At 46.0% G+C, this 25,866-nt stretch overlaps 4 protein-coding genes across 6 annotated transcripts in view; 3 read left to right on the top strand and 1 right to left on the bottom strand.

The window, feature by feature from the left end:
• The first annotated feature begins 3,940 nt into the window (after positions 1-3,940).
• On the top strand, positions 3,941-6,358 carry GDF9 (growth differentiation factor 9). The gene is made up of 2 exons (XM_051631179.1): positions 3,941-4,370; positions 5,406-6,358. Exons 1-2 carry the CDS (start codon positions 3,941-3,943, stop codon positions 6,356-6,358), a joined length of 1,383 nt encoding a protein of 460 aa, XP_051487139.1.
• Positions 6,359-8,407: 2,049 nt separating this feature from the next.
• LOC127390044 (cytochrome b-c1 complex subunit 8) lies at positions 8,408-8,921 on the top strand. The gene is made up of 2 exons (XM_051631182.1): positions 8,408-8,611; positions 8,700-8,921. The coding sequence occupies exons 1-2, from the start codon at positions 8,458-8,460 to the stop codon at positions 8,792-8,794; spliced, it is 249 nt and encodes an 82-aa protein (XP_051487142.1). The 5' UTR covers positions 8,408-8,457; the 3' UTR covers positions 8,795-8,921.
• A 3,511-nt stretch (positions 8,922-12,432) lies between these two features.
• Positions 12,433-14,415, top strand: LEAP2 (liver enriched antimicrobial peptide 2). Its single transcript, XM_051631181.1, has 3 exons — positions 12,433-12,629; positions 13,026-13,159; positions 14,048-14,415. The coding sequence occupies exons 1-3, from the start codon at positions 12,462-12,464 to the stop codon at positions 14,082-14,084; spliced, it is 339 nt and encodes a 112-aa protein (XP_051487141.1). The 5' UTR covers positions 12,433-12,461; the 3' UTR covers positions 14,085-14,415.
• Positions 14,416-14,982: 567 nt separating this feature from the next.
• AFF4 (ALF transcription elongation factor 4) overlaps positions 14,983-25,866 on the bottom strand; it is a 49,836-nt gene continuing 38,952 nt past the window's right edge. For 2 of the 3 annotated variants that reach the window (XM_051631166.1, XM_051631167.1), the window contains exons 16-22: positions 24,608-24,671; positions 24,325-24,461; positions 23,855-23,926; positions 23,080-23,173; positions 22,318-22,361; positions 21,239-21,462; positions 14,983-20,196 (exon numbers count right to left, since the gene is read on the bottom strand). In XM_051631166.1, coding sequence (XP_051487126.1) covers positions 20,078-20,196; positions 21,239-21,462; positions 22,318-22,361; positions 23,080-23,173; positions 23,855-23,926; positions 24,325-24,461; positions 24,608-24,671 — 754 coding nt within the window. In that variant the 3' untranslated portion in view covers positions 14,983-20,077. The remainder of the gene's footprint in view (positions 20,197-21,238; positions 21,463-22,317; positions 22,362-23,079; positions 23,174-23,854; positions 23,927-24,324; positions 24,462-24,607; positions 24,672-25,866) is intronic. The other variant, XM_051631168.1, reaches the window with a different exon arrangement.

Genomic DNA, 25,866 nt, shown 5'->3' with positions numbered 1-25,866 from the left:
CGCAACCCGAAGCCCGGGCAGCAGGAGCGCCTAGAGCGTGAGAGCAGAGAGATGGGAACAGTCTCTCAGGCTGGAATTTATTTCCCGGCCGTTTTAAGAAGCTGATTTATAGCTTCAGCGTTTTCTCACTAAGGGTCACGTGAGGACACGCATCTTCACCGCACCCGAGAGGAAAATAAAGACCCCAAGAAAATAAAACACGGTTTCCCGACTCCTGCCTCAGCTGAACCCAAGGGCTGGTGTTTTGTTTAGGAGCAATAAACCCAGCTCTGAACAAGCGAATCCCACCTGGTGCCCAGTGAGTTACCTGCCCCAGCACTGGGCCGGGCCAGGTTTGAGGGATCAGCAGCAGACTCTCTATTTCCCACAGCTTTTATTCTTCAGGACTTTGCTCCCCAGCTGGTAAACAAGATTCTGGCCAGGCAGGAGGGCTGCACGTGAGAACAAGCCTCACAAGCCCAGCTTTGCACACCAGCATTCCAAGGTGGGAGGAAGAACATCCCATATAAAACCCTAGTTTTCTATTTTTTAAATACTTTGTTCCAAGTATATTCTTTGCCCATTCTGAAAAAAAGACGAAAGGGAGAAAGCTCCTGCAGCCCTGCCTGCATGATTATGAAGAGCAGGCAAAAAAAAACCAACAAAGAAACCCAAAGGAAAATTCCAGTTAAATTCTACCCTCTCATTTACCTTTTTTTTTACTGAATCTCTCCAGATTACTCCAGTATCTAAGCCATACCTGACTGCAGCACTCTACAACTGCACACTCTACCTGAATTAAGCTAACAAGTTGCTCTCAAAAGCAGCAGAGCAGCCTCTCTAACCCTCTTCCCCAGCAGAAAGCACAGCCAGGCCTGTCCCACACCTTTATACTGGGTGTGCAGCTGGGGAACGGGTCCTTCAGCTCACAGACCAGGTGGAAACTATTCCACCAACCCAGGAGGGAGGAGGAAAAGGTAAAACCCACCCCTGAGACCAGCTGCCCTTGAGCTGGCTTAATTGTACTCTGAAAGTTGACCTTAAATCCACATGTTGTGTACAGCTCCTCCCTGTAACAGAAACTGCACGTGCAAACAAGTGACAGTTCTGTTCATTAACTGCACAAGTTTTATTTCAATAAAAGCTTGACTAGATGAAAAGTCTGTCTCCTCCAGGCTCCACCTGGGCACTTGTGTTTGGGAGTGTGTACAAAACATTCCCTCCAATGGCTTTTCAAAGACCTGTGTGAACCAAGTCAGCGTCCCAGAGCTCCCTCCGTGCAGACAGTGCGTAACAAAACCTCAGCTTGTACGTCTGTGCCCAAGAGGGGCTGCACAGAAACCCTGCCCAGGGGGGTGTCCCTCTGCTGCAGGGCCCCAGGAGTCCTGTTCTGCTACCCAGGGTAGCTCTCTTCTGCACCTGCTTTTTCTTTTCAGAGAATGAGCTCTCATTAATTTTTTAAAGAATATCTGATTACAATAAGGAGAAACCTCCTAGGGTTTCAAGTGACATTTGCTGAGCAGGTAAAACTGAGAGCCATATTTTATCATTGAACAGCTACATTCCTCCCTAGTCATCACTGAGATGATGAAAAGTGCTGTCAGAATGAATTGTAAACTAAACTCTAGGTCCAGGAGAGCTCTAAGGAAGCTCTCCAGAAGCACGTACCTTCATGTTAGTAACACTGGAGAGATCTGACAAAGACCCCACACCAACACCCAGTGGCCCCCAGCAGTCAGTCCAGCAGCCAAGGGCAACCCGGGCTGGTCTGCAGTGCTGAGCTGTCAGGTGGCTCTTTGCTAATCATTTGTTTTCTCAATAGGATGAAGCAAAACTTTTCTCACACGGCTGCTCACTAAGCCACCGCACTCAGGTACTAAGTGAACCAGCTAACTGATTACTCTGTCAAGAACATTTATTTACTCTACTTGTACAAAGTGTCCCCAAGGTCACTCCTCCTCAGTGCTGTTACATGCTCAGGTTACAGCCACATCAGGCAACAGGAAGGTAACATGCCCACAGGAATGGCAGCAGGAGCCCTGAAATGTACCACCATCCCAGCTTGGCACCACCCTCCTCAGCATCCTCTGAGAAGCCACAATGCTTATCTTTATCAGGGTGCAGCAAACTCCCCACTCAGACCAAGCTGGTTCATCTATCAGCTACTGTTTGTAGCACTTGTCAGAGAGCTTTCCTTTTATTGACACAGAAACAGTGCAATAAACCAGAGATGAGGTTCCACTTTTGGTCAGAATATCCTAACCCAATATAGAATGCACCAGGTATCAGAAGTTTAGTAAAAGGATATTTCTGTAAATCTAGAATTTAATTTCATAAGTCTAGAAACTCTGCAGAAGAACTAAATAGAGTATTGGATCATCTATAGCTAGATCCTTTAGCAACAAAGAACAGAAACCTCCTGTGAGCAATGGAAGTGCAGCTAGAACCCCCATTACCTCTAGGCACCAGTTTGATTTAATTGTTGTGAAGTGGGAATCCAGTACTTTAGACACAGACGCCTTAGTGAAGCAGAGTTTTTTGGTGTTTGTTTTTCATATTTTTTTTTCTTTTTGGTTGACTCACTACTGTGCCTTTGGCAGGAGAGTAAAGCATCATATATATACAGGATTGGGCTCAGCAAGGCAAAGAAAACACTCCTTTTTTGTTGGATTATTTCCTATCTGTTCAGCTCCCTGGCTGGACTCACCACAAGATCTGATAACATTAAAAAAAAAAAAAAAATCAGTGCAAAAGAGAGAGCAGAAATGTAGGTTTGTGTTGTGGAAGAGGGTAGGACTGGCAGGCAGCTTAAATTGTCATGGAATAGCAGAAACTGTTGTGACATTTGTTTCAAACTAATGTAAAGTGGGACTAGCTCAGACCCACCTGGGAGGGAGCAGATGAGCACACCTGACTGAAGGATATATTTTTAAAATGAATCAAAGTCCAGATGACCTTATCCAAAACAGTTTAGACACAGCTGACCTTTGAAGTGACAGTATCCCCCTTTTATCAGAATCAAATCAGAAATATAGCAGAAAAGATTCCTATTATAAATTGTTACCTGATTAACCTTCTACTCCACATCAATGAATGCCAGATTGACATTATTGTAAGTTAATTAAACACTCTCCACTCAAGGAAGCCTCACTCAGAAGACTTAAGATGTGCAAATTAAATTCCAGGTGACATTTCAGTAGATTATTGATAGCCTAGCTCTAATTAAAAACAACTGTAATGAAAACAGATTCCCTCCCTGTATTTTCCTAATTAAATAAACCAAACCCCATTGCTTTAGTTATGTTCAGCTACAAGAGTTTCTGAATATTCCTGACACAATCAATATCGCTGCCTTTGGAGCCCTTTGCAGCGCACTCCCCCGAGCTCTGATTCCGGCTGCTTTGCTTTTTGGATGCCTCACCTGGTACAGCTGTGCTGTGTGCTGGAGAGACAGGAAATCTGACAGTCCCACACTCACCTCTCTCCCCAGGGGGTGTTACTGTTTACAGAGAAATGAAATGTGAGAAATACGTCGACAGAAAATGAAAAAGTTTTTCTTTCTTTTCTTTTCTTTTCTTTCTAATTACCTTGCTGCTGCTAAGAGCAGTACCACGGAGCTGTGTCCCTGCACAGCCACGGAGCCGCTGCTGTCCCGCCTGCCCGGCTCCCTCTGGAGGCTGCCACTGCCTCCTGCCTCGGCATTTCCCATCTGAAAAAGGTTAACTCCGGGAATAAGGATTTCGTTTGTAACGTGTTTTAACGAGCAAAGGCAAAGCATGTGGGTCCAGCACCAGCTGCAGGTCTTTCTCTTTAGTTTCCCATTAGAAAGGAACCCCCCTCCCATCCCACAGCTGCGCCATATATATATAGGATTGGGCTCAGCTACTCTTGTTTTCTTGAATATTTCAGGGGAGGCTTTTTTTTTTCTCTCTGTTCTTTTTTAGCTGCAGCCCGAAGGAGCATGGAGAGAACCTGGAGGATTTGTGTTTGTTTCTATTGCTGTCTTCACTGGCTTTCCTCTAGCATCCAGGGTTCCCCCCACTCTAGGGCTCGTGTTGTCTCTGGCAAGACCTCTGGGTTTTTGGTGGCTCCGAAGGACACGGCCAGTGAGCTCAGCCCTTTGCTGCAGCTGCCCAGGGGTGTGAGACGTGGCTATGCCCTCCTGCCTCCCCTCCTCAAGGTGCTGTCTGAGCGGGGCCACCAGAGCGGGGCCAGCGAGGCCCCCAGGCTGCAGCCAGACTCCAGAGCCCTCCGGTACATGAAGAGGCTCTACAAGATGTCTGCTACCAAGGAGGGCATCCCAAAGGCCAACAAGAGCCACCTCTATAACACTGTTCGACTTTTCACTCCGTGCTCAGAATGCAAGCACCGCCACAGGGACCTCAGGAAAGGTAGGTGTGGGGGGACCTCAGCTGTTCTTCAAGGGGGGCTTCTGTGTGTTCTGGGCTTGCAGCACAAAATAAAAATTCCCGCTTTCTTTAGAGTTGTTGCTATCTTAGTCCTGGTGGTTCTTCTTCTAAGTGTAGGAGGTTTTTGGGAACCTACTTCTCCTTGGCTGGCATTAGACATAGATTTCCTCCTCCCCCCCAGGACTGCCACACAAGTGGTGCTGCCTTCGAGATCCTACTGATGTTCCAGGTTGACTCATTATGAGTCAGAGAAAACTCCACAGTCAGTTCTAAGTAAGAAAAGTGGAAAAAAAGGTCAGGCGTGATGGGCACCATGTGTCCTTCTCCTGCCCATCTTGTCCCTGCTGTTTTCAGGGCCACAAAAACCACAGCACTGTAGTAAGACTTGTGCCAACCACCAGAGTCCCACCAGGAGATGACCCTTCTCCTTGTTTTTTATGTTTGCTAGGGAAGAATCACAACTCAAATGTGAGAATATCCTGAAGGGAAGAGCAGAACTACTTGCAAATCAGGCTCAGGACCAAAAACTAGGATGGCTGGGCACTTTGTGACTCAAAATGGTGTTCTTAGATGTGGGCCAGACACAGTAACAGCAGCTGGAAATCCCTGGCCTTTAGTTCTACTGTTGTGACTGCTGCCAAGTGAGCCCAGTCCTCCTGGCTTGGATTTTTTCACTTAGAAAGACAGAAAACCTTGAACACAAACATCCACAGCAATAGCACTGGGAGCTTCAGCTAAGAAGCATTCACTAGGCAGAAATAAAATAAAGAAGCCAATGTTTATGACTGGAATTTCCTGGCAGAGTATAATCTACTGATTCCAAAATATACTCACAATTAACTTTCCAATCTTATGTCCCTGACCAAAGGAGAAATTCCATCTAACAAGTGTAAGGGAGGGCATTGAAATGAGTTTGTTCTGCTGAATTATTTCTACTCAACCACTACATGAGGGTATTAATGTCTGGGTGGAAAAGAAAGATGCTCTAACTCCACAGGATTTTGTTTCCCTTCTCAGGAGACGTTCACTCGGTGGATTTACTCTTCAACCTGGACCGTGTTACTGCTCTAGAGCACTTACTCAAGTCTGTCTTGCTCTACTCCTTTGACACACCCCTTCCCATTTCCTCTTCCACGACGTGCACGTGCCGTTTGTCTGTGAAGGAGCAGGATTTTCCCAGCCAAGTCTGCCCCAGGGTCTCTCACTCTCTGGCCCTCAGCCTGCATGCCGAAGTTAGGAAACGCAAGTGGGTTGAGATCGATGTGACGTCTTTCCTCCAGCCACTCATCGCCACCAACAGGAGGAACATTCACATGGCTGTGAACTTCACTTGTCTGACGGGTGACCCACGACACAACACTCAACTGGAAACCCCCATCGGTGCAGCTCTGGTTCCCCCTTCTCTTCTTCTTTATCTGAACGACACCAGCGAGCAGGCGTATCACAGGTGGAACTCACTCGGACACAGAAGGAAAATCCCAGTGCGGCCCTGGCAGGGGAGCAGCCCGCGCACTGATCCTATGGGTGACAAAGGAAAAGAGAACTCACAGGGTAAAAGGGCCTCTCGGCGTCGAAGAGATGAGAACCTGAAAGAAGCACCGGCAACTCCCCCTTCTAACCTGAGCGAGTACTTCAAACGGTTTCTGTTCCCCCAAAACGAGTGCGAGCTCCACAACTTCCGCCTCAGCTTCAGCCAGCTGCGGTGGGACCGGTGGATCATCGCGCCGCACCGCTACAGCCCCCAGTACTGCCAGGGCGACTGCCCGCGGGCGCTGGGGCAGCGCTACGGCTCCCCGGTGCACACCATGGTCCAGAACATCATCTATGAGAAGCTGGACCCCTCCGTGGGGAAGCCCTCCTGCGTCCCCGCCGAGTACAGCCCGCTCAGCGTCCTCACCATCGAGCCCGACGGCTCCATCGCCTACAAGGAGTACGAGGACATGATCGCCACCAAGTGCACCTGCCGGTAGCGCCGGCCCTGCGGGATTTACTCCAGGTCGGGGTGTGTTTTGCCTTCTCAAAGTCCCCGCTGTCAGCCCCAGGGCCTCCGTGTGGCTGCAGGGGCTCTGTGAAACCCGTGGGGGTGGAGCGTGGAGTTAGCACGAGGTGTGTTCATCACAACTCTTCCTTCTGTACTCACTGCGCCTTTCTGGAACGTGACATTAAATGTAAAGAGTCTCTTTTTATTGGAATACTTTTGCATTTCAGATGTGGAAAAGGTTTCAACTACCAGGTGTCTATTTTAAGCCGCTAATAGATTTAAAAAGAGAAATAAATGCCTATCATGCACGTGCCACTTACATTCAGTGCCTGCTGGTCTTCCTCGAGATAAAGAAACCGTTTGTGTGACGTGTCTAGCAAGTGTCTGGGCAGAGAGGAAAGTCCTGAGTGTTGAAATTACTTTCTCAGTCTGTCACTCTTTTCCCCCACTGAGTCTGCACTCCCTTTGAGCCAATCCTTCCTCATGGTTCTGTCAAAACACACAAGGTTCTTTGCTGCTTTTCTTCCGTCCCTCTCCTGGGCCTTTCCCAACAGCAGGTGGCAGGAGTTTGAGGGCAGCTGCGGGGTAACTTGTGGAAATGTAAATCGCTGACCTGTTTGAGTGAAAACTGGCCCCAGATTTCTGGTGAGCTGTTAAAACAGGCCGAGTGGAGCAGCAAACAGCAGGTGCTCACGAGGTGAGGGCACAGGGTCCCACGTGTGGAGCCACGATGTCACTGGTGCTGAACGATGCTCAGTGTTCAATGCTGCCAGCTTTAATAAAAGGAAAAAAGGCTTTTAAAAGCCTGTTTGTTTATTTAAACACTTAATTGGTTCTAAGAATGTGGGGCCACAGCCTCATTTCTTCTCACAATGAAACTGCAGCTAATGGTGCCTTAATTCCATGTGCTTTCAAGCTGAGTCTTCACAGTTTATTTTCTCCTAGATTTCTCCAGTTCCAATAATTTTGTTTAAAATGCTGGCTTCATGCTGGAAACCCACACTAAGAGACGTGTAGATGAGGTTCACATCAAAAAACACAGTTGGCAGGGATTTTTATTATTTTATTTCTTTACCGGAAGGATGTGGAGTGGAACCATCTTCTCAAAACCTTGTTAAAAATGACATTTAGTGCACTGATACAGAAAATGCCTCAACTTTCTACAGCAAGTCACCTAACCAGACTCTGTCACCCTCACAGTGAAGAAGTCTTTTCTCACTTTGAGGTAGAACTTCCCACGTTCCAGTTTGCATCCATTGCCCCTCGTCCTATCCCAGGGCACCTGTGAAATGAGACTGGCCCCTCTTCTTGGCACCTGTCAGGTATTTGTAGACATTAACAAGACCTTCTCTCAGTCTTATCCAGAGTGAACAGCCCCAGGTCTCTCAGACAGATGTTCCAGTCCCTTGATCCTCCCTGCAGCCTCCCTTGGCCTCCTGCTGTTCTGTCCCCGTCCCTCGGGAACTGGGGAGCCCAGAACTGGGCACGATGCTCCAGGTCTGGCCCCACCAACGGGGGAGCAGAACCTTCCTCGCCCTGCTGGATGAGGGGGAATGGTTTTAAACTGAAAGAGGGGAGATTGAGGTGTGACATGAGGAGGAAACTCTGGAGTGTGAGGGTGGTGAGAGCCTGGCCCAGGCTGCCCAGGGAAGCTGTGGCTGCCCCATCCCTGGCAGTGTTGAAGGGCAGGTTGGATGGGGCTTGGAGCAGCCTGGGCTGCTGGGAGGTGTCCCTGCCATTCCCTTTGTCCCATCCCTCCTGCCCTTGTCCCAAGCCCCTCCCCAGCTTTCCTGGAGCCCCTTCAGGCCCTGGAAGGTGCTCTCAGGTCTCCCTGGAGCCTTCTCTTCTCCAGGCTGAACACCCCAACTCTCCCAGCCTGTCTCCAGAGCAGAGCTGCCCCAGGCTCGGGGTGACCCTCCCCCGGGCTCCCTCCAGCAGCCTTCACTCAGGGAGAACCACCCGCCTGCCCCGACAACAGCAGCGCTGCGGAGCGGAGCGCCCGGCGCGCAGGAGCAGCCGCCGCCCCGGAAGGCAGCGCAGGAGCCGCTTCCCGTTCCGGGCGGTGCCGGGGAAGGTGACTCGGCCGCCATGGGGCTCCACTTCGGGCAGCTGGCGCGGGTCCGCCATGTCATCACCTACAGCCTTTCCCCCTTCGAGCAGCGCGCCTTCCCCAGCGCCGTCTCGCAGGGGCTGCCCAACGTGTGGCGGCGGTTCAGCGCCCAGGTCTTCAAGGTGGTTCCCCGTGAGTACGGCGGGGCGGGGCGGGCGGGCCGGGGGTCGCGTCCCCTGCCCGGGGGCGCCAAGTGCCGAGCTTTGCCTTTCCTTTCCAGCGTTTCTGGCAGCCTACCTCCTCTACTCCTGGGGGACACAGGAGTTTGAGAGGCTGAAGAGGAAGAACCCCGCCGACTATGAGAACGACCAGTGACCGAGTCAATAAGGAGACGGTTTCCTCACCGCGTTATGCCCGTCCCGGTGATTCTGTGCTCACATGACTGGAAACGTATTAAGGGGGAGATAAGTCTTGTCTAATAAACTTTAACTTTGCCCCGTGACTTTGTGTGAAATCCGTGTCTTGAGACATTTAAGGGGAGCAGCAAATCTCTGTCTGGTTCCCTCTGTACAAGGAGATAATCAGGCTAAAGTTCTGTGGGCTGCAAGTCATTCATGTTTCAGCGTTCCCAGCCTTTTTTGACTCCTATTTCTTTGAAATAATTCCCAATGTAACTAGTGTAGCCAGGGCTGCCTTCCACGGGAGATTATTTGAAATAACAGCTCATTGCTCCCATTATCTTTCCACATCTTTTTCAGCTCGTGGCTCCCGTTATCTTTCCACATCTTTATCCTTTAACCTTCAGATCTGTGAAAAACAAACAGTCCCCCTGGTTTGGTGTTGACCAGACAGCAGGAGCTGGCTGGCAGGTCGGGACTGAGCGTGGACCTTCACCCCTGCACAGAAGCTTTTCCTTGACAGGGAGCCCTGAAGAGGGTAAGGGATACAGGCTGCAGGGGAGAGGTTCCATCTTGGTGTAAGAAAGGAATTTTTTATCCTGAGGAGGGATCAGTGGAAGCCCCTCCCCAGGGAGTTCAGTGGAGCCCCCGGCCCTGCAGGATTCAGGATGCAATTGGACCAGGTGCCAGATCAGCTTATCTGGGCACCTTTCCCACAGAAGGTGGGACCAGAGGATCTTTTGAGGTCCCTTCCAACCTGGGCTGTTCTGTGGTCCCATTATACTAATTACCTAATTATCATTTATTAATGTTACTCAGGTGCTTAACTGCAATTCTGATTAGTGTCAGTAGGATGGATTGGAAGCTTCCTCTTGGAAAGCACCAGGAGAAACAGGACTGTTCAATACCTGAAGATGATGATAAAACAACACATGACAGGAGTGACTTTAATAAGTGACAAGGAAATTGACCCTGTGGCTCCCAGTGTAGAAGCCTTGTTGTTCCAAGTCCAGACCATCTTGCTGATTCCTTTATCCTTTTCTCCCCTCAGTCTGCAGCTGACTGTCCCAAGGTCGTGCCCTGTGTGCAGCAGCACATGTCCCTGCTGTTCTGGGCTGGCACGGGGAGCTCTTCTGGTCCTTCCCCTGTGCTGGGGGCTGGGTGTGCTCAGGTCTCACCTCAAGATCTGGGGGTGTGCAGTTTTTATAGCTGAAGGCTTTATTCTTCTGGGGCTCTTAACACATTTAAAAAGCGGTGAGACTAAGCTCAGCCCCAGGGCTGTTCCTGCTGCTGCAGGCACAGGCTGAGCTTGGCATAAGCAGGAGTGACAAGTCAGGCACTGCTGCACCTTGTGCAGAGCTTCACGTGTCAGTTCATTGGTATCTTCTGGGCAGTTTAAGCAAGCAGGGAACACCACCCTGGCTGCTGCTGCTGCAGCTGGGGGTGCTGGCAAAGGCACCCAGGGGGAGGCTTCATTAAAAAACTCACTTGTTTCCTGCTTAACGAGCCCGTGCTGATGGGCAGCCTAAGCGACAGCACACGGGAGCTTGTGCCTGGGTGGTGTCAGTGCTTGTTTTCCAGGGCACTTCATGCCGGCAGTTGCTGAAGGGCAGAGCTGGCCCCAGGCCCTCGCTGAGGTCCCTGCCCTGCTGGGCCAGCAGAGCTGTCCCCAAGCCAGCTGGCAGCCCTGTCCCCAGCACCTTCCCCTCCAAACTGCCCGTGCCCTGGGCACCTCTGCTCCACCACCCACCTGCTGCCACCCTGCCCAGTCTCCTGTGAACAACTGGCAACAGAGCAACCCTTTGTCTTTGCTGTTGTGGCATTTCACTGCCACGCTGGGCTGGCACACCTGGAAACAATTGGTGCAATTTTATTCTTTCCCCCCCCACCCAGTTTCTTGCACCAACAGATTCCTGCCTAGAGGGATATGCTGGCACTGCCAGTATCCCAGAAGGACACACAACAATTTTGACATATCTCACCCAGCCAAAAATGCTGAGAAATGACAACTTGCAGAGGGCAGTGCTGTCTGAATCACTGCAGATCCTGTGCTCCACAGATGAAGTCAAGACCACTGTTGCTGCCTCTGCTTTTCCCTCCTCTGGTCTGTACCTGGTGGAAACAGCAGAAATGAGATGCACGTAAAGAAATGACCTCATGGGAAAACCAACTGAGAAATTCACAGCCAAATGTAAAATAAACTTTCCAGGTCAACTATTTAATGTGTCATGATTTAACTGTCCCATTTCCTTCCCTTCCTAAGTCCCAGGAAGGTGAAATAATTAAGAATTTTGCTTCTTCCTCCCAGGAAATCAAGACAAACAGGGCAGAGGAAGGGGTGTAAGAGGAACCCAGGGACAGGAACACACTTTCCAAAAGTGGTTGAGGACAACGTGCTGGGAGGGGTTTTTATTTGATCCCGGTGAAGTTTGGGCTATGACACCTGTAGACAGGAACCTGGCATGGCATTATCTGAGATGAAGGAGCTGGCCTTCCACGCTGGCACTTCTGCCTCCATGTTCAGCAAACAGAAAACTGTGGTTACAGTTCAGCTTAGACACAGCTCACTATTTTATACAGCATCTTGCTGCTTGGAGCAACCTAACCATGGCGTGCTGCAAACCCTGCAGACTGCACACCACGAAGCTGGTGGTGTCTTTCTGGTACCCTGCAACTTCACATCTTTTTCTGGACTGATAGTGTGTGTGGGACTGGTCTGGGAGCTGCATGCACAAGAAGTCACAGAGGATGAAGAAGCACCAGCAAGGTCCATTTACAGACTGGTCACCTTAGATAAACGCTTCTCCCACTTGTCCCAATGTTGGTAAACTGGGAGGACTATAGAGTAGTTAAACTTTTTCTCTAGGCTGTTGCAATCTCATTTCACAATGTGAATATTGAGATTCCTCTTAATTACAAACTGCCCATCCACATCACTGGGAGCTGTTGTCACCTTGCAAAAGACTCAGGGTGGGTTTTGCTGGAAGGTGCAGAGGCAGGTGCAGCAAACAGCTCAGTCACAGAAACCACAGGCTCTCCTCCTTTCAGGATTAGCTATCCAGGGATCATAATCTTTAACACCATGTTAGGATTCTTGGAAGAGGTCTGCTATTTATCATGCATAACATACTATTTACATCCCAAAAGGCATCTGAAAAGTACTACATCTGCTTTTTAAGTACCATGTGTGTGGAAAGGTAGGTTAAGTGACTTCCTCATGATTCTTTCTTGTTCCATGGATGAGGAGCAGGATCAAAGGTGTGATTTTCTGCTCCAAATAAGCCCAATGAGCCAACACTTCCCCCCTGCTGACAAGCTCAAAGCTGGGCACACTGTGAACATGACAGAAGTTAAATAAGGTGATGGCTTTTGATCTTTACCATAACACTTTGGGCCAACCATCCTTTTGCTTGCAAATACACTGTGGGGTGCTGGTAACACGTTGGGGAGGCTTGAAAAAAGGAACAGTTGGCACAGCTGGCAGGCTGACCAGACAAAGTACAAGTGGAAGGAGAGTAAATCATTAGCTAGAGAGACAGGCCTTGAACCAGATCGCTTCAGCAGACGCTAACTTAGTAATTCCCTCTTGCTCCAAATTGAACTTTGTTCCTGCAATGACCGACAGCTGATGCAATGATAAGAGAATGAAGTCTATAAAAATCCCACTGAAGCTTGGGAAGGTCTATTTGGAGCTCCTCCTGCCTCCTCCACCCAAGGCTGGTCCTGCAGCCCCAGTGGCAGCTCAGCCTCTGAAGATGCACTGCTGGAAAACCATGGCCATCTTCTTGCTCTGCTCACTGCTGCTCAGCCAGGTAAACAGAGACACTAATTGCTAATTGAAATGGTCAGATAGTTAATAAAAACTGTTGTGATTTGCAGGAATAACTGGGAGGAGTTAGAGGTGACAGGAGAGCTCTTTAAGAGTACTCAACAGCATAAAAAACTAAGAGTAACTGCCTGGTGACTACTGGGGTACCAGATACAACTTAGCAAGTAACTGCCTCCTCTCCCAAGGTTAAAAAACAGAGTGAATCGTTTTATACTTCTTTGGGCTTGTCATACAAGCAATTATATTTAATACAGCATGATGTGACCCAAAAATGAGAAAGATTTCAAGTTCCTCACTTAAGACTATTGACCTGAGCATCAGAGTGAGCAACTGCTCAGTGGCTGCATGTTGTGACAGTAGCACTGCCACTCTGTTCCAGACACACTGTGCTTCCCTGCACCAAGCTCAGCTGACCAGACAGAGGAGGATGACACCCTTCTGGAGAGGAGTTTCCCTGAGACCCGTCGGAGCCTCCTGCAGGGATAACAGCGAGTGCATCACGATGCTCTGCAGGTAACTCCTCCTGGCCAACGCTCAGGCCCTTCCTGGGACATTAAGCAGAGGAAGTTCCCACGTATTCTCACCCAGAGGAGATACAGAGTTAATTCTATGCATAAAAAAAGACACCAGGACTAGGGATGGGGCAACAGATTCAGACCTCTTTGGTAAGCATGGCAAACAGAGCAGAGTCCAGGCGTTCCTGGTGACAGGCCCGAGTCCTCCCATTGCAGCCACAAATAACCTGTCTTCTCAGAAGAGAACAGAGGACTCCAGGCAGCTTTTAGGTAATCACATAGATACCTTAACATTAATCCTTCTTAAAGCAAATACTGCTAACTTTAAAGCATATATTAATTAAAAGCAGTCTCCTACTCTGAAGCACTTTGATTACTTCAGCTCATAGTTTAAAGACAATTAAAATATCAAAAAGCTATTGAGATCTCATGAGCATGAGCAAATTGTCCAACTACAGAGATAAATTTGTTAAAATTACTATTTAGCAACTGAGAGGTGATTTTGTGGCACTTACAGGGCACAACCTGAAAGCAGGGATGGGGTGGATAATGCTAAGAGGACAGGGTAGCAGGGCTGTTACTTTTCATGCATTTGAAATGCATAATTCACTTCTGCTGCTGAACACAGGTGAACTTAGCAGCAGCTGCAGGAGGATGGGGACAGGAAGGGATTTCTGTTGTGTGTGATTTCCACACTGCAGCCCCACCATCTAGCTCTGGGTAACCTGCATCGTGGAGTCATTACACAAACATCAAATGAATCAGGACAAATTAGAGTTTAGGAGTGAATACAACGTGCACAGGCAGGAGCTGAATGAGAGCAGCACTGTGAGCTGGGGAACAGGAGCAGTGTGCAGGGTGTCTGAGCTGCTGGTTTGTCTTGCAGGAAGAACCGCTGCTTCCTCAGAACAGCCTCGGAGTGACTGGCCAGGATGAAGACCACCCCTCACTGTTACTGCTGACACTGCTCCACTCTGCCTGGGAAATATTTATTCACCGCTGAAAGCCAGGACTGGGAATCCAGCAATCGATGTAGCTAACATTTCTCTCACACAAACTGAGAAAAGGATGTGAAAGAGCCTAAGAGCATCTTCTAACCTAGGCTGTACCTCTGCAGCACACCCTTCAGGAAGACTCTTTGCCCAACCTCAATAAAAGGACCCTGCAGCTCATGTTCGTTTTGGTTTTTCACAATGGTTCATATAATAATATTATTTTTTTGAGGTCTGAATTAAAACCTTCTACTCAGCAAAACACCTTGGTTTTCCTTGTATCCTGGTGAGCAAAGCGTATGGTGAGCAGGCGTTTCAAGGAGTGCTTGTTCCACGCTGGACTTCAGACCTTCATCCTTCAGCCTGGCCAGTGCAGAGTAGGTGACGCTTCCATCTCCTTTCAGTCTCAACAGCCAAACTCTTATCAGCACCTCAGATAAAGGCCTGTTAGAAAGAAGGAGCAAACAAGCTGATAATACTGATAGCATTGTCAAAACGCCAAACATACCCAGTGATAACTGGAAGCTGAAGTATTTACTTTGTATTACTTCTAATCAAATTTACTTTCATCAATGTCCCAGTCTGACTTTTGCCACTGAACTACCTACTGTTTAAAAATAACTTGATCAAAATCCAATCTGACCAGTTGCAGGTTAACTTGGAGGGCTGAGAGAAACTTCTGATCAGACAAACATCAGCGGGTCTAGGGCAGAAATAATTCATGTCATTTGCCTGTTATAGAGCACTAGGATCAAAAAAGAAAAGTGTTTAAAATTGTAGTACCCAGGAGAAAGCCCAAACACCAGATACAAGCACAGTGGTCTTGAAGTTTAATACAGAAAATCTATTTGATATTTATTAAACTTAGTTTCTCCAGTTACAGTTTTGCATTGTACAAAGCATTTTAATGACACAGTAGTTAAAAAGATCTTTACAAATTGAAATGTGATACCCTTTTCTCCAAATATTTTAATTGCCATAAATTTGTTTAAAAATACACATTAAACGCATGTTTCAGACACTAAACTTTCTATAATCTCAATACCACAAAATACATAGAATATACTATACAGATGTGGAAAAAATCTAGTTAGTATATAATACTTTGCTCACCATTAACAGCTTTATTACGTGAAATGCACATACTGACTTAAAAATCCTAATTTCGAGCCCCAAAGTACCCTTTGAAATTTCAAATGTATTGCAACAAATAAAATCACAGTTTGCTTTTTTTTTTTTAGGTTTTGGTTGAAGACAGATGCCTAAATATTTTGATAGAAACAAAATGTAACACATGGACTTGTCATGTACAAAGCATAAAACAGAGACATCCCATTAGTTACTAACAGTACCTTCCTGTAGGATTAATAAGGGCTTCATTTATAAGTGACAGGTTAAAAGTTACCTCCCCCCCCCCCCCCAGCCCTCCCCCCAAAGAAAAACCCTTCTTCACCAAATAATAATTTCAAATAAGATAAAGGATCTTTAATAAATATATAAGCACTTTATCCTCCATATACAAAATTTCTTAAAACAATTTAAAACGGGGACCAGATACAAACGTCAGGGACTGTGCTTGCAAAAGTCATGCCTGGTCCTTGGAGCTGAGTTTTGGGATGTGTGATGCCAGTGCAGCCCCCAACAAGCACTGCAGGAGCCCCGTGCACCCAGCTCCGGCAACAACCTGGGCTGCACATAAAGCTGCAGCCAGGGAACCCTGCCCTCCCAGCTGCAGCAGCCCCGGGAGCACAGGGCAGTTGCACTGGGAATGGAGACACGGCCACCAAGCTCCTAGATGGAATTAAAAGGGGTGAAACACTGAGGCAGAGAGCCCCCCCAGCTCTGCACTGTGCCTCCATCCTGGGGTGCAGCTCCATGGCACAGGCAGAGCTGGCTGCAGGGACCTGGGGTGGGGGGCAGAAGCCTCCCCAGGAGCTGCCCCTGCACCACAGGCAGGTTCCTCCAGAAGTCATGGAGCTGGACACAGATCACAATTCCCTGATTGATTGAGTTTATGTAACTTTCCTGCTTGGGAAATCTGTCTGCTGGACTAGGTCTGGATGTGTCCGAGTTGGCTGGCGAAGGCTTTGGCTACCCCTTCCATGTAAAGAGGTCTAGAAGTAACTTTGTTGCTTGGAAACGCAGAGTTTTCCATAACACTGATTCATCAGACAGAGTAATTTAAACCCTGACCAAAATCTTTGTCAGGAATGTAACAATTTGGAAGTTGTTTACTCCCCAGTGGGCAATTCAAACTTGACTTGCTCAGGCCCTTTTTTATCTGCCTTAACAGAAACACTGCAGTGACAGCAAATACCTGGTAGGTAAGTGAAACATGAAGTACAGCAAAGGTAGTCTCTCTTTCCAGCAGTTTGCCATTTTGGCAAGCTACATAATTATCTGCCTACGGGTTTATTTTACTTGCCCCGGGCAAGTGCTACATTAGTTCCATAAAGTACTGACTCTGTGTCTTGGGGCCATTCATAAATACCTTTCAGGGTGGTTTTTGTTATCACAGCAATCAAGCCTCAGCAATCTAAAGGAATATACATTGCACTCCTGTATAATATGCAAGATTTATCACCAATAAGATGGTGATTCAGCACTCAATAAATAATATATCAATATAGTCAGCTGCACCATAATCTAAAAACAAGTATAACATATACTTTGGACAGACTGAGTTCATATATATATACATATATATTTAAAGACATACAATATAAATTGCATACTGCCATCGAAAGCCAAGGAGAGCCATCCATATGCTCTGCTTTATGGCTAATAGTTTCAAATCAAAAGTCTTGGGCTGTTTGACTCTGGTGTCCTGAAGATTTGTTTGGAATTATCACTGGTTGCACCTTATCACCGAGGGACCTGCAAGTTTGACAGCAAATTCAAATCGTATTGATATCTGAGCAAGCCTAGTCTGATTAAGCCATTTTAAAGATTCACCAACTGGGACCATGTTCAGTGAGGGAATTACAACTACGGCCTTGATATGTATTCAATGTACAATCCTCTCGGGAATCATGTGGGAAGGCAGGAGTCTGGGATTCCCTCCTCGGCAGTCGCGAGAGCGCCGGGCAACAAGCGTTTCCACTGCGGCTGCTCAGAGGTGCCAAGGGCGGGCTGGGCCCCTTCCCTGCCCCTGGGCAAAGGGGGGAAGCCTGTTCTGTGGTTGCATTCTGTTAGCTATGAAATCTGGCCAAGTACGTAACTTTTTTCTCGGAAACTTAGCTGGAAAATCCCAAATTCAGATATGCTTTTGGATTTGGGAAACGTGGAGCTACCAGTCTGACACAGCCGCAGGTGCGTAAGGCATTTCTTTTCAATTGACAAGACCACTGCACATCCCCCCTACAGACAGAAGACCTGGGACAGCACTCGAGGGGAAACCTGACAACAAGTAGACTGTTTAGGTGGGACACTTTCAACCAGTTCAGGTCCACATTTTGACCCGATGCAAAAAGTCTCCTGGTCGCTCAAAGATCCACTGCTCTAGGGACAGAGATACATTTTTAAGAGACCAATTCAGCGCCACACCAAAAGGTATTTGTGGGACTCTAGATTAAAGGAAAAAAAATTCCCAGAGATGAGACCATTCCTGCTAACAGTAATGGTGACTGTGCACAGAGGAGCAAGCCAAAAAAACAGCCATGCTGGCTAGTGCAGCGCTACGCCGGAAATAAAACTGTGAACGCCACGTCTACAAAGGTTTCTCTTCTCTAGCGTCAAGAGTGTGCGAGGCACTTGAGAGAGGTGGAGGGAAACAGCCGAGTGTCCCACGAGCCACGGGGCGGAGTCTGAGGGTACAGAGTCATGTCTCCAACAGCAAACACCAACAGAAACGTGACCTTGCACAGTGATTCAATAAAAAGGATGCTCCAACAGACCTGAAGAGTAAATCCGGCTGTCAGGGAACAAGTCCCAGGCCTGTGAACCACGGATGGACTGGGACATAGCAAAGCTTTTCTCTGGAAGTACAAAAGACGCTGGAACACAAAGGAAGCTCTACGAATATGCAGCTACCTTGTAGTAGGTTACTAATTTGCAAAACTTCTAAACTCTTAAAGCCCATAGGACATACTGCAGTACTAAGTAGCGTAGAATTCTATTCCTTCTCTCGAGGTTGCCGTGATTTTGGCACTTAACTACAACTACACAAAAAAATTTAGTGCAATCATTTTCCTGAACATGCACGTTCGTTATCTGGTACAGAACAAAGGGTCAAATGGGAGAGAAAACACAGCAGCATTCCACCATCTCACTCCAAAGGATTCAGAGTTTGACTCTTCAAAAGGAGACCACTGCAATGAGAAGTCAGGCTGTGGGACAGACACTAGGACTTTGCAAAAGGAAGTGGAATTTTACCCAAGTACTGCAGAAGACCACTGCATACAGTATACCTGGTCCTGCTGTAAAACATCTTGTAAACAGTTCATAAAATCTTCATCTAAAAGTAAGGCATAAGGCACACCAGACATGTTAGGGGCACTAAGCAATACTGAAAGCAGTAGCAGTTGAAACCTTGACTCAGCCAGGCACCTTCTGTGGAAGGTACTCTGGTCTGCTCTGGGGGAGGGTGGTCAGCTGCAACTCCACCAGCCATTGCTGCTGCACCGCGTCGCTCCCTCGCCAGTGAGTGTGACATGCTCCAACAAACATCAACGGGACCTTCGTTACCACGGGGTAAATACAAGTTTCCAATCCACTCTGCATCAAACCAGGCGGTTTCCCCGTCCCGGCCGGCGCGCTCCCGCCCCACGCTGGCTGGTGCACTGGCATCCTGTAGTGTCCATCACCTATCAGACCCTAAAAGGAAAACATGGATCTCCATTTCTACTAAAGATTCCTGGTTTCTCAGTCGATGGAAAAGATGCAAATGGCAGTTCTGGTAGGAACTTAACTATGGTCAGGTTTTTTAACCACAAAGTTCACCGATTTTCTAAGTGTCAAAGAATGACAAACAAGGAAACAAAATGTATTTTAAATGAAGAGCTACAAAAAGAGTATGAGATTGTCCATTTTGGAAACCTTTCCTGTATGCATCACACCCATCAGACTGAAGTTCATTCCTACACCGTTACTTGCATATTACATTAAATGCAAATTACTGTAATGTTTTGTGATTGTTATAGTGTTAATCGATGCTTTGAAACTGCCTTGAAAACAATCCAAGTCAGATCCAGCTAAATACTTTTCCATATAAATTTCTTTATAATTCATTTAAATGAAGTATCTTAATACGTAGAAGAATATCTGGAACTTTTCTATTTAGTACAAATTCTGCAATAATAAATCTGTAGTTGTCATTTATTAGTTGACTCATAAGCATTAGGCATGAAAAGTATGGTGTCCCTACAGGTTAGAACCTATCAACCCTAGTTCCTTTCACAGGCTCTACCACCACAAGACATTACAGAGTAACAAAGCTCACAAAGTACTTAAATAAAGTGTCTATGTTTAATTTTTTTCTAAGTACTCGAAAGAGTAAATTTAGGGAAGAAATAGCTAAAAACTGCCCCAAATTGGGCTTTTCAAAATTAAAATTTTAAAAAAAAAACAAAACAACAACTTAAAATAAATAGGATTTAAACTGACTATTTCTGTATTATGACTGGAATTCCAATGATCTATCCAGGACAGATCAGCAAAACTACATCTTTATATGTAGCGAATTTTAAAATATTTAAATAACTTAAAAGGGGAACACTGAACAAGTCCATTAAACCAGATGATTTGGGGTTAAAACACAAAACACAAAAGAGGATGGGAGACATGTGAAAGCATTCCTTGCTCTTAGTGTCAACTAAGCAACGTGTTATGGCAGTCTTCCTTATTGACATGACACAGTGTTGTGGAGATAAATCAGAGGCAGCGAGATCAACGTGTTCCAATTTCCATTCCTTCAGTTCCAAACATCACTTGGCATCCAGGCGCAGCCAGTGCAGCCCCTGGCGGGTGTAACGCACCAGGTCTGTCATGATGCTTGAATTAAAAACCAGAGGGCCCATAACTTTATCCAGTTCAGCAAAGAACTCTAAAACAACAGAAAGACAAGTTAAACTGTGCAAGTGACAGGGGAAATCCTACACCAACCCGCCCTCTCGTCTGCAGGCACCTTACAGATGAAGGGGAAGAAAACAAAGATGGATGAATGATGGAAGAATAAAAATAAAGGGAAAAGGTCCCTTCTAGTCAACTTCTTTACTCTTTTGCAGGACTGGTTGATAAGGATCATTAAACTGTGGTAAAAATTCCTTGGTCTTCCTCCTCAAACTGTGCTGTGTTCAATTAATGGAGCCCCCAACATAAGGAGGACAAGGAGCTCCTGGAGAGAGTCCAGAGGAGACCATGGAGATGATCCAAGGGTTGGAGCAGCTCTGCTCTGGAGACAGGCTGAGAGAGTTGGGCGTGTTCAGCCTGGAGAAGAGAAGGCTCCAGGGAGACCTGAGAGCACCTTCCAGTGCCTGAAGGGGCTCCAGGAAAGCTGGGGAGGGGCTTGGGACAAGGGCTTGTAGTGAGAGGACAAGGAGGAGTGGATTAAAATTGGAAGAGGGGAGATTTAGGTTGGACATTATGAGGAAATTCTGGAGTGTGAGGATGGTGAGACCCCTGCCAGGTTGCCAATGGCTGTCCCATCCCTGGCAGTGTTGAAGGGCAGGTTGGACAGGGCTTGGAGCAGCCTGGGCTGGTGGGAGGTGTCCCTGCCCATGCAGGAGAGTTGGGACTGGATGGTCTTTAAGGTCACTCCAACCCAAACCATTCTATGATTTTACAAAATGTGCATTTCACATGAGAATGTCAGAAATGGAAATGCATCAAGTTTCTCTTCCTACACTGTATGTTTTACAGGACATTTTTAAAAACACACAGCTAGAAGGAAACAGCACAGCTCCAACACCACTTTGACAACTAAGACCACCAGCCTGGGGGATCACTGTACTCCACCCTACATGTGCAGAAGACGTGGCTCAGCATCCTGTGCACCAGTAACTGCAACTCCCAACATCTAAAGCCCATGGGTCTTTCCACACACTCTGGTACATCCGAGGTTACAACCCAGCTGAGCCAGCACTCACCTTTCTGTTCTTTAGACAGCTGTTCGGCTTGGTCCCAAATTTCAGTGGCAAAGAGGAAGTTGGAGGTGACCTGGACGTAGCTGGCTGCCATCTGATGGATCCGCTGGGGGATCGTCACCGAGGACCCGCTCCCTGAAGGGTTGGCTGACCCAGAAGAGTAATTTCCTGAATTCCCCGGAGACAGCTTTGGAGAGACTGGGGATGGCATACCCACAGGCTTGCTGCTAACCCGGAGAAAAACACCACGTTGTAAAATGCATTACAAATTATTTTTATATATAAAATGTACTTTAGGTACATGATGCTGCAAGATGCCCTCTGAGACCTCTCTTCCCACAGCTCAGGCTGTGAGATGCTCAAACACTCCCAACCTTGCACTTTGCACAACAAGAAGTCAGGACTTGCCCTACAACAACTGAAATGGAAGAGCTGGTAACAACTGCTGAGGATCCTCCCACTCCTCTGTTTTAGCTTCAGAGCCAAAACCTCACCACCAAACCTCACCACCTCTTCATTCAACGCAATCTTCAACTCGTTGTTTCAACAAACAGAACCTTAGAGAGCAGTAATGACAACATTCCAGCTGCAGGGTAACTACACTGCTGTAATACTGCATTTCCAGATAACATGGTGCAAATCTGAAATGCCCTCCTCACATTCACAGACTGACCTATCAAAGGTCCATTTTTAGGTCTGAAAGAGAAGGAAATTTCAATACCATGGAACAGACAACCCTGAAAGTACCTGGAGCCATCTGGGCTTGCAGCATTAATAAAGCTATTGTTTTAGGGAAACCACATTAAATAAAACAACAAAACTCAACGAGATAAATGACTTGTGACACCCTGACACTTTTTTTTGCATGGAAGAGCTGCCTGACAAGCTCCCTGCAGGCATGACCCCAGCAGCAGTCTTCAAACCTCAGAATAACCACCCAAACAATAGAATAAAATTCGACACCCTTAGAACCATCACCCCAACACTTTAAGGAGTGAAAAGCTCCTCTCTGAGCACCTCAAGAAGACAGTTTCTCTAGAAAAATAGCTGTAAGTTGAGAAATCCAGGGAACTGGTACTCACCTTCCCATGCCAGGTGATGGTGCTTGAGAATTATTATAGGAATTCTGTTGGGAAAAAATACATTTGTCACCTGATATATGTTTACACCTTATTTATACTTTTTTCTAGCTAATTGGTTATTTTTTTAACAAATGAATGTTTGTAGTTTTTCCTTTAAGAAATAACCACAATTCTGATAACATCACAGTAAATTAAAATCTGGGAAAATATCCCTTTTTACTGATGACTAAAACACAAATTAAGGGATTATTTTAGCACCACAAAGAAGGCCACTCAGTACATACAGGATTGGAATAGCCCTCTGCTCTAAACATTAGATCCCACTGCCTCTTGTAAGAACATTTTGGGTTTTTCAGCCCTTTAATAGGAAAAGATCTGTCATTACTGGCATGGAACAATTAAAGATGGCTCAAAAAATCTGAGATGTCAGGCAAGTGACAAGCCTGATTCCTCCCGGTACTGAGAGCGGCAAGTTTCAGAGAAACCCAGTGACATTAGCTACATATCCCCACGTGTGCCTTTGGGAATCTCAGTTTAGATTAAGGGCTGAGTAACACGACAGAAGTATCCTGTTTTTTCTCATCTGCAACATCTTGATTAAAATAAATCCTGAATTCACTTAAGCTTTCAAGGTTCAGTTTCACATAGGGTCTATGCCGTGTTCAGCTGTAGAAGTCCAAAACCTGGATTCAGGAATTTTAAGTGATGGAGAGCTTTGATTTGATTAGGCTTAATATTCTAAGAAAATACAGATTCAATTACCTTCAGATGTTCAGTCAGAGTTTTAGAGTATTTCAATGCACTTTCCTTTTTCAGTTTGAAAAGCCTCAGGTATAGTAGAGATTGACACCGAAGACTGACCGAAGACAGAAGAGCAAAACATTTACAGTTAAAGTTCAGTTTATCACATCTCAATGAATTTAAAAATTTTAGTAAACATGTGATTTTAAAGTTCTCTGTGCCAGCTCTGCCCAGCCAGCTCTCAAGTTGTAGCTCAAATAAAAAATCCATAACCAGCTTCCAGTTCTCAAGGAAACAGAAGCATGGGTTTATGTGCCTTAGAATTAAACTGTAATTTTCAGTGATATTGCTGATATCATCGGTGTGCAGTATGAGCTCAGGAAAGTCCCTTCCTAGACAAGGGTTTCATTTATATTTCTTTCATGTCAGGACATGAGTCTACCACATTTTGCTGTGGCCTCCCCTCTCTTTTCCACCTGACACCAACTAGTTCTGGTTCTCTACCCCTGCTGCAGCCACTTTATCAACCCAGGAGACCATTCTTTATAGCTGGATTATAACTGATCACTGGGTAAGAACTCAGGAAGGATCCCTGAGTATTTAAAAAAACTGTCAGCATCCCCCCTGCCCAAAGCACAATAATCAGATACAAAGCATCAATAGTTACATACAGCCAAGTGGAAACCCCATGTATTTGGTTCAGAACCCCCTGAGAACTCTGTGTAATGCAGCATTTCATGCAGATGAAACACTGGCAATGGATGAGTGCCTTGTGTGAAGCTCATCATACACCTACCAAAGCACTGCCAGCCTTTTATCTGCAGCCGTAGCATCCGGTGCCAAGTAGTTCTTCAGTTTCATAGTGTATCTACAAAGACATCAAGTAAACAACAAAATAAAGATTTATCAATCCCAAAACACTGACGTTCTCAGGAATTTCTAGTTTCAACCATCTTCACCATTTGAGGAACCTCTCTCAGACCCTGAACAAAGTGCTGACCAGGTAGTAATGGGAATAATTTTGCTTCTCAGGCATTACAGGTTGTACAGGGACTTCAAGAGCCTGAGCAGAAAGCACCTCAACCTCCCTGAGAACACCTGAAGATTAGCAACTGGAACAAACTGGGAAGTGATCCAGGTTTATCAGAGAATGGTAAGAGACCGCAAAAGCTGGTGGCAAAACTTCAGTAAATCTAGCAGCTCTGCTTTCCCAGACCTCTTTCCCACCCACTTGAGCTCTGCACATGCTTTGCCATCCATGCTTACTTGATTAATTCCACAGTTTCTGAATACATAGGGAACGGGGACTTGGATTCCTGAGCATTTTTCTCCAATGCATTCCCACACTCAATGAAGGACACCACAGCATCCAGGTAGTACACAGCCTTCTCAAACCTGTCAGACTGAGAAGGGAGAAAACTTGTAATGACAGAAACCATAGAGGGAGAACAAGGAAGCTCCAGTCCAGAAGGGCAGCAAAATGGCAAAAGCCATAAACAAACACCAGAACCATATGCAAACACTGGATAAGTATTGGGGACTGACTTACCAATGCATCCGCATTATGCTTTAGCTTCTTAGCTTCTTGCAAATAATGATCAGCTGAGTAAGTCCTGCAACAGAGGACACAAATTTATGGGGTCAGCCCCACTCATACTTAATATTTGCTTTTATGATTGAAGTTTCTTAATATGACCAAATTTAATATTTTTCTACCTCAAGTTACAGCAGCCACACTATGATAAAACTGATAAAAAGCTGTTAAAATAGTTAGCAAGTATGATTAGTTACAGTATGAAGAAATCAGTAAAAACAGTTTAAAGTTGGTTCTCTAGTTTCAGGTAATTCTCTTTCCAGCAAGCTGGTGATTACACATAATTTGGTTAAATTTATTGCATGTAACAGTCAAGCAAACCAAACACTTGACCAACAACAGGTGCGAGGAAGGAAAAAAACCTGCAAAATTTGAGGAGAAATTAATCCAGCACCTTCAGGACTGACATTACTGAGGGTGTGAAATCTTTAAAAATTATAATAATAGAAAATAACCAAGATGGATTCAGGCACTAATTGTTTTTGCTTAGCCAGCCAAGACAATTGATGCTAAATGACTTTCGCAACTAGGTGAGCAGAAGGTAATCACAGAAATGTAATTATGTATTTCAATTATTACCTATGAGTTGATTAGACTTTGAAAGAAATTCTCCCATCCATCCTATCTTACTTGTCCAAGAATTAAATATATCTGAAGTTGGGATTTTTAACAGGAGATTGATGTCATTACAAGGCAACAACATTAAAAAGATTATAGACCTACAACATGAGTCTGTTCAGTTCTAAGGCCCAAGAAATCCAAACATGTCTCAGTCACAACCACAAGGCTATCACATGCTGCCATTCCAAAGCACAGTCACTGCTCCCTGGAGGGTGCTCTTGTGTCTTCCTGTACTTCAATCCACACTCAGATTTTATTTTCTTTTCTTTTCAAGTTTGATCTTATCTCAATTTCTTGGCCTCATTACGTCTTGGAATAATTACAAAATCCCCTTAAACTATTTTGCCCTAAATGACTGATAGGATACTCCAACTGCCATATTCACTTAACTTTTTTTTTCTTTTAGTTTATTTTAAGGACTAACTACCAGAAGCAAAACACTGACCAGCTAGCTTGCCCCCTCCCAGAGTTCTTAACCAGAAAGTTACTTTCACATTTGGTATAAACATAATTTTATGTGTAAAGTGAATTTAAAGAACAACAAAGAGAAATGCCTTCCTAGTAAGCATTGTGCTGAAATTTTAAGTGGAAAA

Source organism: Apus apus, chromosome 13 (genome assembly GCF_020740795.1).
Source record: "Apus apus isolate bApuApu2 chromosome 13, bApuApu2.pri.cur, whole genome shotgun sequence".
Lineage (NCBI taxonomy): Eukaryota > Metazoa > Chordata > Aves > Apodiformes > Apodidae > Apus > Apus apus.
Note: the sequence above shows the minus strand (reverse complement) of the source record. Positions and strands in the feature narration are given on the sequence as shown.